General features: G+C 50.0%; 2 protein-coding genes across 3 annotated transcripts in view; both read left to right on the top strand.

Annotated features, from left to right (window-relative positions):
• The window catches only part of tmem178 (transmembrane protein 178), a 6,590-nt gene extending 2,202 nt beyond the window's left edge, over positions 1–4,388 (top strand). The window contains exons 3-5 of the mRNA XM_034589842.1: positions 1,014–1,127; positions 2,808–2,945; positions 3,835–4,388. Coding sequence (XP_034445733.1) covers positions 1,014–1,127; positions 2,808–2,945; positions 3,835–4,076 — 494 coding nt within the window. The 3' untranslated portion in view covers positions 4,077–4,388. The remainder of the gene's footprint in view (positions 1–1,013; positions 1,128–2,807; positions 2,946–3,834) is intronic.
• Positions 4,389–5,458: 1,070 nt separating this feature from the next.
• Positions 5,459–12,500, top strand: part of LOC117763559 (son of sevenless homolog 1-like) — a 21,756-nt gene continuing 14,714 nt past the window's right edge. The window contains exons 1-6 of one of the 2 annotated variants that reach the window (XM_034588786.1): positions 5,459–6,309; positions 8,115–8,240; positions 8,912–9,043; positions 9,135–9,299; positions 9,420–9,629; positions 9,713–9,856. In XM_034588786.1, the coding sequence (XP_034444677.1) occupies positions 6,223–6,309; positions 8,115–8,240; positions 8,912–9,043; positions 9,135–9,299; positions 9,420–9,629; positions 9,713–9,856 (864 nt within the window). In that variant the 5' untranslated portion in view covers positions 5,459–6,222. The remainder of the gene's footprint in view (positions 6,310–8,114; positions 8,241–8,911; positions 9,044–9,134; positions 9,300–9,419; positions 9,630–9,712; positions 9,857–12,500) is intronic. The other variant, XM_034588777.1, reaches the window with a different exon arrangement.

Raw genomic sequence — 12,500 nt, 5'->3', positions numbered from 1 at the left:
ATAATATATATACTGTTTATGTGTACCAAATATATATAAACTGTTTTTATATATATAATTTTATTTACATTCACAATATTGCAGCATCCTCTAAAAAAACCTTTAATAGAAAAGAAAGATTTAGAAAACACCTGTGTCTCTCCTGTGTCTCTCCTGTGTCTTTCCTGTGTCTCTCCTGTGTCTCTCCTGTGTCTCTCCTGTGTCTCACCTGTGTCTCTCCTGTGTCTTTCCTGAGTCTCTCCTGTGTCTCTCCTGTGTCTCTCCTGTGTCTTTCCTGTGTCTCTCCTGTGTCTCTCCTGTGTCTTTCCTGTGTCTCTCCTAAGTCTCTCCTGTGTCTCTCCTGTGTCTTTCCTGTGTCTCTCCTGTGTCTCTCCTGTGTCTCTCCTGTGTCTCACCTGTGTCTCTCCTGTGTCTTTCCTGAGTCTCTCCTGTGTCTCTCCTGTGTCTCTCCTGTGTCTTTCCTGAGTCTCTCCTGTGTCTCTCCTGTGTCTTTCCTGTGTCTCTCCTAAGTCTCTCCTGTGTCTCTCCTGTGTCTTTCCTGTGTCTCTCCTGTGTCTCACCTGTCTCTCACCTGTGTCTTTCCTGTGTCTCACCTGTCTCTCACCTGTGTCTTTCCTGTGTCTCACCTGTCTCTCACCTGTGTCTCTCCTGTGTCTCTCCCATAAGTCTCACCTGTGTCTCACCTGTGTCTCACCTGTGTCTCTCCTGTGCCTCACCTGTGTCTCACCGGTGTCTCTCCTGTGTCTCACCTGTGTCTCTCCTGTGTTTCTCGTGTCTCCCCTAAGTCTCTCCTGTGTCTCACCTGTGTCTCACCTGTGTCTCACCTGTGTCTCACCGGTGTCTCTCCTGTGTCTCTCCTGTGTCTCACCTGTGTCTCACCGGTGTCTCTCCTGTGTCTCACCTGTGTCTCTCCTGTGTCTCACCTGTGTCTCTCACCTGTGTCTCTCCTAAGTCTCTCCTGTGTCTCTCCTGTGTCTCACCCGTGTCTCACCTGTCTCGTTGTGTCTCTGCAGGTATTGCTGATCGATGCACCGCTGTCAAATATCACTTCTCTCAGCCAATCAGATTGAGGAACATCCCTCTGAACCTGACCAGGACCATACAGCAGGACGAGTGGCATCTGCTGCGTGAGACACACACACACACACACACTGACACAGACACACACACACACACACACACACACACACACACACACACAGACACAGACACACACACACACACACAGACACACACACACACACACACACACACACACTGACACAGACACACACACACTGACACAGACACACACACACTGACACAGACACACACACACACACACACACACACACACACACACACACACACACACACACACACACACACACGGACACAGGATCAGAGGAAGTCACTCTCAGACCACAGAAGAGCTGAAGGCCCACGCCGCCCCCTACAGGGCACAAGGCTGCTCTACACTCTGGGTCTGCACCTCCAAGTGGGATTAAAGCAGCGGAACAGGCCAAGCTGAGAACAAGCAGGACACCTCTGGGACAGGGAACAGCCGTGTGGCAGACCAGGTGCACTCACCCCACAGTGGTGAAGTGTTCACACAGTACTCTCCCACCTGGACAATAAAGATACCTACGACAGAATCCTGTACGTGTCTCTGGGTCCTGGACTGAGACACCACAGTCACTGCAGGTTGGAAATAACATCTCCATCAATCACCCTGAGCACTGGGTTCCCTCAAGGCTGCACACTCAGCCCACTGCTGCTCACACTGCTCACACACGACTGTGCAGCCAAACACAAGAGCAACCTGGGGGTCAAGTTCGTGGATGATACCACAATAGTGGGACTCATACGTGGAAACCAGGAAGTGATGTACAGGAAGGAGGTGGAACATCTGCTGCAGAGAAAACAACCTGGTGCTTCATGCTGTGAAGATGAAGGAGGTGATGGTCTACTTCAGGAGGTCACAGCCTGAGCACACTCAGCATCAGCAGCTCTACAGTGGAGAGATCTCTGATCACCTCATCTGGGATCGTGAAAAAAGCCCAGCAGGGACTTTCTGAGGAAACTGAAACAAGCATCACTCCCTACCAGCATCCTCACGACCTTCTACAGAGGCGTGGTGGACAGTGAGCTGACATATTGCATCTCAAGCTGGTGTCCCAGCTGCAACGTGTCAGACCAACAGCCCTGCAGAGGAGAGTGGGGGAGCTGAGGGGGTCAGTGGAGTCTCTGTCCAGGACCTGTTCCAGAGCCGGATCAGGGCCCTGATCTGTTAGAGACCCTCTCACCCGCTCCATCAGCTTATTGAGCTGCTGCCATCAGGCACGGGAACTATTAACTGTTAACTGTTAACTATTAACTGTTAACTATTAACTATTAACTGTTAAACTAGTAAACAGCTTCCAGGCTGCTCCACTCAGAACTCTCAAACACTGCACAGACACTTTATGGGTTATGTTTTACCTTTTCAACATTTTACATTCACAAAACATTTTTAATTCACATTTGATCATTTAATTAACAATAGATGGGACTCGGGGACAATGTGTGTTTTTCATCTTGTTTTTGTTTGTGCGATCTTCTTTAGAGAAAATGACAATAACGTCTGATTTGATTTCTCTGTTTCCAGTGCTTCTTGTCGTCTGTTGCCATGGAAATGTGCCATGACAGTTTTATGTAATAGTACAGAGGGACAGTGGGGGCGGGGTGATCCGGAGGCAGTTACCATGGCAACACTCTGTTATCTCATTACTGTGTGTGTGTGTGTGTGTGTGTGTGTGTGTGTGTGTGTGTCTGTGTGTGTGTTCCAGACCTGCGTCGGATCACCGCAGGGTTTCTGGGGATGGCAGCAGCCGTCCTGTTGTGTGGGTGCATCGTGGCGTCGGTTGGATTCTTCTGGGAGGAAAGTCTGACTCAGCACGTGTCCGGACTGTTGTTCCTCATGGCAGGTAACACACCTGACACTGTGTGTGTGTGTGTGTGTGTGTGTGTGTGTGAGTGTGTGAGTGAGTGAGTGAGTGAGTGAGTGAGTGAGTGAGTGAGTGAGTGAGTGAGTGAGTGGGTGGGTGGGTGGGTGAGTGAGAGTGTGTGTGAGAGTGTGTGTGTGTGAGTGATTGTTTATGTGTGCTCTTGTCCAGCTATCTTTGTGAGGACCAGTTTGAGTCTACAACCTACAAAGTGAGGACCTTTTGGCCGGTCCTCACTTTGTGACCCCCCCCCCCCCCCCCCCCTTTAATGGACTGTTTGGGGGTTAAGACTTGGTTTTAGGGTTAGAATTAGGTTTAGGTTAAGTTTATTTTGGATGGTTAGGGTCAGGATAAGGGCCTAGGGAATACATTATGCCAAAGAGTGTCCTCACTAAGATAGAAGTACAAACATGTGTGTGTTTGTGTGTGAGTGAGTAAATGAGACACCGTCTTTTATATAAGACCAGTGTCGCCCTCTGCTGGTCGCAGTCAAGACCTACACCCCCAAGTTGGGTTAGGGTTAGTGGTTACTAACCCTAACCCTCTGTGTGAATGGGTAAATGGGTGAACAACAACATGAAGCTTCCTATCAGACCAGAGCAGCAGCCAATCAGAGCCCAGGAAACACTGTGGGGGGGTTATTTTAATGTTAATGTTCACACATCATGTTATTTGAAACACAGATGAAAAACAGATTCACAAACAGTTAACATACAACATCTGTTTAGTTTCTGGTGCCATCATCAGACATTAGACGTGATGATGTCACATGACACGTGTCATCATGTGTCATGTGACATCATGTATGTTGATTAGTCCCTGACAGGTGACTCAGCTCTCAGACGTGTGATCATCTGTGTTCCGTTCTCAGGAATCTTCTGCACCATCTCTCTGTGCACGTACGCAGCCAGTGTGACCTATGACCTCTCCAGAAACCCTCCGTTCATCTACGGTCTGCCGGACGATGTGGATCATGGTTACGGTTGGTCGATCTGCTGCGCCTGGGCCAGTCTGGGTCTGACCGTGGCTGCAGGCTGCCTCGGCACCACCTTTCCTTTCCTGAGTCAGGCTGGAGCTCTGCGATCCAAAACCGCTCGTGCATCCTCCGTCTGAGACGCTGCTGCTCGCGCAGAGGAAGGAACTGCAGCAGGACGGGTGTCGTCCTCCAGGTGGAGCTGTGGGTTTAATCTGGAGCAGCAGACAAGTCTCTGCACCACAGCGCCCCCTGCTGACTGTAACACACCACTATGGTGTTTATGATGTGGACATTAATGTACCGTCTGTTAATTAACACACTCATGCACTGTATACTGACTGTAGTTGAGTCAAAACATTTAAACTGCGAAGATTTTTTTCAATTATTTTTATTATTTGGACTTTTCGATCGTGACTGCCCCCCTGTGGCCTAATCTGAGTTGACAGCAGAACCAGGATCCATGTTGATTCATCTGTGGATTATTTTCTCAGCTCAGCACACATATGAACATGTAGTGCATGTATGAACATGTAGTACACATATGAACATGCAGCACATGTACGAACATGCAGCTAACATATGAACATGCAGTACATGTATGAACATGCAGCTAACATATGAACATGCAGTACATGTTCATTCATGTTTATACATGAAGTTAATGTCTGAATAAGCATTACACACATATGTGTGAACATGTACATGTATGAACATACATGTGGTCATGTCCACAGGTTAAATGATATATAAAGATGTATGTGCTGCACTTTATGATTAAACATAAACATAAACTGTTTATAACTGACGATTAAACATTGAACATATGAACATGTTACATATTAACGCTGCATGAGTGTTTGACATATTGATATTGATTGATTGATATATTGATCCTTCGTCCATCGGGAGCTCAGGAGTGTCACAGTTAAGAGTTTGAACTTTAATAAACTTGGGTCACGTCTTCGCTCGGGTATCGATCGTTTTATCACCGGATGTGAAACCAGCAGCTCGCTACACTTTTCTTTCCAGGTGGTCACATGACGTGACGTGTGTTACAGTCGGTGTGATGTAACTGTACGTGCTGTGTACACGCTGTAAACATGGCTTGATATGTCCTGCTGATTAAAGTGTCTGAGGTCCTGAGTGCAGCAGCAGCTGAAGCAGAACCAGAGTCGCACTCGTTCTATTTTAGTTCAAACACGTGACACAGATTTACTTTTTATTGATCAGCTGTAAACAAACAAGAATAAACTGTTTAAACTGTGACAGAGATTTGATTTGATTGTGTTCTAAGCTCCTCTTCATCACTTAAAGAACATGTTCCACTGGAGGAGAACATCTGCCTGACCGCAGCTGTGTTAGGACCAGCATGCATCACGCTAGGTTAGGGTAAATAACGTTGAACACGATTGGCTGCTCAGTTAACCAATCAGATGCTTCACAGACGTCATAGGCCGCAGTACCGCCCATCGCCGCCGGGGGCAGCAGACGAAACTGTGCCACGCGCTGTCATGAAGCCACGCCCACTCACGAGCACTGCCTGTGTACGTCAGGACCCGAACACTGCGCACGCGCAGCCGCTCCACAGACAACGGTACCGGAGTCACAACAACCGACCGCAACTCACCGTGACCGGCCTGTAGCTCGGTGACTGTCCGCCTATCGGAGGCCGGGACCGGCGCTGCTGCCTGACACGGGCCGGGGGACAGAGCCCCAGCGGACCCGTGGAGGAGGAGCCGGATTCCAGTCTCTGCCCCGAACACTCGTTCAGTCCGGTCGAATGTTACCAGCGGGGCGGGCAGCGCGGAGCAGCCGCTGATTCGCACCGATAACCCGGGTAGTCCTCACCGTGTGTCCGCTCACAGACAAACTCCGGATGGATCCGTCCTGTCGCTAACCGCTGCTAACATTAGCAGCCGGGCTACATGCTAACAGGCTAACGAGTAGCTCCGCAGCGTCACGCCTGGTACCGTTGATGTGAGCGGCTAACGACCACCATGCTGTGATCCGGTAACGGCTCCCTCCCGTTAGCTGCTAGCCGCGGAGCGACCCGCCAGCTGCGGGACGTCTGGCCGCAGACAGCTCTGCGTACAGCGGCGGACGATGGTCGCAGTGACGGCAGCTGCTCTGGAGGATCGGCCCGTCTCAGCTCTGCGCTCCGCTCTTCCTGGTGGACCCGGACAGACCCGCACAGCGTTCATGTAAACCGGTGAGCCGTGCGTGTCGGTCCGGTTGCGGCGCTCACACCCCGCACACCCCGCACACCCCGCAGCAGCAGCAGCCATGCAGGCGGCTCAGCTGCAGTACGACTTCTTCAACGAAGAGAACTCTCCGAAATGGAGAGGCCTGCTGGTCCCTTCACTGGAGAAGGTACACAACACACACACCTGACACAACACACACACCTGACACAACACACACACCTGACACACCACACAACACACACACCTGACGTACAACACACACACACACACCTGACACAACACACAACACACCACAGGCACACAACACACACACCTGACACACCACACAACACACACACCTGACACAACACACACACCTGGCGTACAACACACACACACACCTGACACAACACACCACAGGCACACACCACACAACACACACACCTGACACAGCACACACCACAGACAACACACACACCTGACACACCACATAACACACACACACCTGACGTACAACACACACCACACCACAGACACCACAGGCACACAACACACACACCTGACACACCACACAACACACCACAGGCACACAACACACACACCTGACACACCACACAACACACACACCTGACACAACACACACACACACACCTGACGTACAACACACACCACACCACAGACACAACACACACACCTGACACACCACACAACACACACACACACCTGACGTACAACACACACCACACCACAGACACAACACACACACCTGACACACCACACAACACACCACAGGCACACAACACACACACCTGACACATCACACAACACACCACAGGCACACAACACACACGCCTGACGTACAACACACACACACCTGACGTACAACACACACCACAGGCACACAACACACACACCTGACACACCACACAACACACCAAAGACACCCGACATACAACACACCACAGGCACACAGCACACACACCTGACGTACAACACACACACACATGACGTACAACACACACACATCACAGACACATACCTGACGTACAACACACTGACACACACACCTGACATACACCACAGACACAGCACACACACACCACAGGCACACAACACACACACCTGACGTACAACACACTGACACACAACACACACACCTGACGTACAATACACTGACTCACACCACAGACACACCTGACGTACAACACACTGACATAACACCACAGGCACACAACACACACACCTGACGTACAACACACTGACTCACACCACAGACACACCTGACGTACAACACACTGACATAACACCACAGGCACAACATACAACACAGGCACACAACACACACACCTGACGTACAACACACACACACACACACACACACACACACACACCACAGACACACCTGACATACAACACACACACCTCAGACACACAAAACACACACCTGACAACCCTCACACACACACAACACACACGTGTGTCTGTAGGAGACTGTGTGTCTGTAGGAGACTGTGTGTGTCTGTAGGAGACTGTGTGTGTCTGTAGTGTGTGTAGTAGACTTTGTGTGTCTGTAGTGTGTGTAGTAGACTTTGTGTGTCTGTAGTGTGTGTAGGAGACTGTGTGTCTGTAGTGTGTGTAGGAGACTGTGTGTCTGTAGTGTCTGTAGGAGACTGTGTGTGTCTGTAGTGTGTGTAGTAGACTTTGTGTGTCTGTAGTGTGTGTAGGAGACTGTGTGTCTGTAGTGTGTGTAGGAGACTGTGTCTGTAGTGTCTGTAGGAGACTGGCAGATAAAGACACAGCTTCAGGTAATGAAGTCAGTCTGTTGATGCAGGTCAACACAACATGACAATCACCTGCATGTGTGACACACACACACACACAGTCCTTTTTTTAAATGCTGAAAGACAACTGACTTACGTGTGTGTGTGTGTGTGTGTGTGTGTGTGTGTGTGTGTGTGTGTTTGTGTTGTGTTGTGTTGTGTTGTGTTGCAGGTACTGAAACAGGTGCATCCTACCTTGGGGTCCCAGCAGGAGGCGCTGCAGTACATCGAGGAGCTGATCCTGCTGCTGCTCAGTATGTTGTGTCAGGCTCAACCACGAAGTGTTCAAGATGTAGAGGTGACACAATTACACACACACAATCACACATACACTTACAGACACACACAATCACACATACACACACACAATCACACTTACACACACAATCACACTTACACATACAGACACACACAATCACACATACAGACACACACAATCACACTTACAGACACACACAATCACACTTACACATACAGACACACACAATCACACTTACACACACAATCACACTTACACATACAGACACACACAATCACACTTACACACACAATCACACTTACACATACAGACACACACAATCACACTTACACATACAGACACTTACACATACAGACACTTACACATACAGACACACACAATCACACTTACACATACAGACACTTACACATACAGACACACACAATCACACTTACACATACAGACACTTACACATACAGACACACACAATCACACTTACACATACAGACACACACAATCACACTTACACACACAATCACACTTACACTCACACTTACACATACAGACACACACAATCACACTTACACACACACTCACACATACAGACACTTACACATACAGACACACACAATCACACTTATACATACACAAGCATTCACACTTACCAAATTAGTCCAGATGTTTGGGCTAGTTAAGTCCAGATGTGATCCTCACCCCCCCCCTCCCCTCAGGAGCGTGTTCAGAAGAGTTTTCCTCACCCCATCGATAAGTGGGCGATCGCTGACGCTCAGGCCGCCATCGAGAAGAGGAAGAGGAGGAATCCACTGGCTCTTCCTGTCGACAAGATCCACCCACTGCTCAAGGTACACACACATACACACACACACACGCACACACATTCACACACACATTCGCACTGCGCTGACCGTGTTTCCCATGATGCCTTGCTGTCAGGAGGTGCTGGGCTATAAGATTGACCACCAGGTGTCAGTATACATGGTGGCGGTGTTGGAGTACATCTCAGCTGACATCCTGAAACTGGCAGGAAACTACGTGAGGAACATTCGACACTACGAGATCTCACAGCAGGACATCACTGTGGCCATGTGTGCAGACAAGGTACACACTCACTTATACACACAGACACACACAATCTAATACCCAGATTCCTCTCACCTGTCCTTCTCTCACCCGTCTCTGTCTCACCCGTCTTACCTGTCTGTCCCACCTGTGTTGCAGGTTTTGATGGACATGTTCCACCAGGACGAGGAGGACATCAGTGGTTTCCCTCTGATGGACGAGGAGCCGTCAGCCAATGAGGAGCAGAGTTACTATGAGCTGGTGAGGAGCTTCATGTCCGACGGTCGTCAGTACCTGAGACACCTGAACCTTCTGATCAAGGTGTTCAGAGAACCGTTCACCTCCAGCCCCATGCTGTTCTCTCCACACGTACGTATCAGCTGATCACACTCATTGATCCTCTGTAAACTGATCACACTCATTGATCAGTCTGATTGATCTGTCTCTGTCAGGATGTGGACAGTATCTTCAGTCGGATCGTGGATATCCATGAGGTGACGGTGAAGCTGTTGGGTTTGATTGAAGACACAGTGGAGATGACGGATGATGGAAGTCCTCATCCTCTGGTGGGAAGCTGCTTCGAGGACCTGGCTGAGGTCTGTACCTGCAGCTGGTACACCTGTACCTGATACACCTGTACCTGATACACCTGTACCTGATACACCTGTACCTGATACACCTGCAGCTGATACACCTGTAGCTGGTACACCTGCAGCTGATACACCTGTAGCTGGTACACCTGTAGCTGGTACACCTGTACCTGATACACCTGCACCTGATACACCTGTAGCTGGTACACCTGCAGCTGATACACCTGTAGCTGGTACACCTGTAGCTGGTACACCTGCAGCTGATACACCTGTAGCTGGTACACCTGTACCTGATACACCTGTACCTGATACACCTGCAGCTGGTACACCTGTAGCTGGTACACCTGTAGCTGGTACACCTGTACCTGATACACCTGTACCTGATACACCTGCAGCTGGTACACCTGTACCTGATACACCTGCAGCTGATACACCTGTACCTGATACACCTGTAGCTGGTACACCTGCAGCTGGTACACCTGTAGCTGGTACACCTGTACCTGGTACACCTGTACCTGATACACCTGTACCTGATACACCTGTACCTGATACACCTGCAGCTGATACACCTGCAGCTGATACACCTGTACCTGATACACCTGTACCTGATACACCTGTACCTGATACACCTGCAGCTGATACACCTGCAGCTGATACACCTGTAGCTGGTACACCTGCAGCTGGTACACCTGTACCTGATACACCTGTACCTGATACACCTGTACCTGATACACCTGCAGCTGATACACCTGCAGCTGATACACCTGTAGCTGGTACACCTGTAGCTGGTACACCTGTACCTGATACACCTGCAGCTGATACACCTGTACCTGATACACCTGCAGCTGATACACCTGTAGCTGGTACACCTGTAGCTGGTACACCTGTAGCTGGTACACCTGTACCTGATACACCTGTACCTGATACACCTGCAGCTGATACACCTGTAGCTGGTACACCTGTAGCTGATACACCTGTACCTGATACACCTGTACCTGATACACCTGCAGCTGATACACCTGTAGCTGGTACACCTGTACCTGATACACCTGTACCTGATACACCTGTACCTGATACACCTGTACCTGATACACCTGCAGCTGGTACACCTGCAGCTGGTACACCTGCAGCTGGTACACCTGTAGCTGGTACACCTGTAGCTGGTACACCTGTACCTGATACACCTGCACCTGATACACCTGCACCTGATACACCTGTACCTGATACACCTGTAGCTGGTACACCTGTAGCTGATACACCTGTAGCTGATACACCTGTAGCTGATACACCTGCAGCTGATACACCTGTAGCTGGTACACTTGTACCTGATACACCTGTAGCTGATACACCTGTAGCTGATACACCTGCAGCTGATACACCTGTACCTGATACACCTGTAGCTGGTACACCTGTACCTGATACACCTGCACCTGATACACCTGCACCTGGTACACCTGTACCTGATACACCTGTACCTGATACACCTGTAGCTGATACACCTGCACCTGGTACACCTGTAGCTGATACACCTGCAGCTGATACACCTGTACCTGATACACCTGCAGCTGATACACCTGCACCTGATACACCTGTAGCTGATACACCTGCAGCTGATACACCTGTACCTGATACACCTGTACCTGATACACCTGTAGCTGGTACACCTGCAGCTGATACACCTGTACCTGATACACCTGTACCTGATGCACCTGCAGCTGGTACACCTACAGCTGGTACACCTGTAGCTGATACACCTGCAGCTGGTACACCTGTAGCTGATACACCTGTAGCTGGTACACCTGTAGCTGGTACACCTGCAGCTGATACACCTGTACCTGATACACCTGCAGCTGGTACACCTGCAGCTGGTACACCTGTACCTGGTACACCTGCAGCTGGTACACCTGCAGCTGGTACACCTGCAGCTGGTACACCTGCAGCTGGTACACCTGTACCTGATACACCTGCAGCTGGTACACCTACAGCTGATACACCTTTAGCTGATACACCTGTAGCTGATACACCTGTAGCTGATACACCTGTAGCTGGTACACCTGTAGCTGGTACACCTGTAGCTGGTACACCTTTAGCTGGTACACCTGCAGCTGATACACCTTTAGCTGATACACCTTTAGCTGATACACCTGTAGCTGATACACCTGTAGCTGATACACCTTTAGCTGGTACACCTGCAGCTGGTACACCTGCAGCTGGTACACCTGCACCTGGTACACCTGCAGCTGATACACCTGCACCTGATACACCTGCAGCTGATACACCTGCAGCTGGTACACCTGCAGCTGATACACCTGCAGCTGGTACACCTGCAGCTGGTACACCTGCAGCTGGTACACCTGTACCTGGTACACCTGTACCTGGTACACCTGCACCTGGTACACCTGCACCTGATACACCTGCACCTGATACACCTGCAGCTGGTACACCTGCAGCTGATACACCTGTACCTGATACACCTGTAGCTGGTACACCTGTACCTGATACACCTGCAGCTGATACACCTGTAGCTGGTACACCTGTAGCTGGTACACCTGTACCTGGTACACCTGCAGCTGGTACACCTGTACCTGGTACACCTGCAGCTGGTACACCTGCAGCTGGTACACCTACAGCTGATACACCTGTAGCTGGT

This window comes from Hippoglossus hippoglossus, chromosome 1 (genome assembly GCF_009819705.1).
Source record: "Hippoglossus hippoglossus isolate fHipHip1 chromosome 1, fHipHip1.pri, whole genome shotgun sequence".
NCBI classification, from domain to species: Eukaryota; Metazoa; Chordata; class Actinopteri; order Pleuronectiformes; family Pleuronectidae; genus Hippoglossus; species Hippoglossus hippoglossus.
This window is presented reverse-complemented; position numbering and strand designations above follow the sequence as displayed.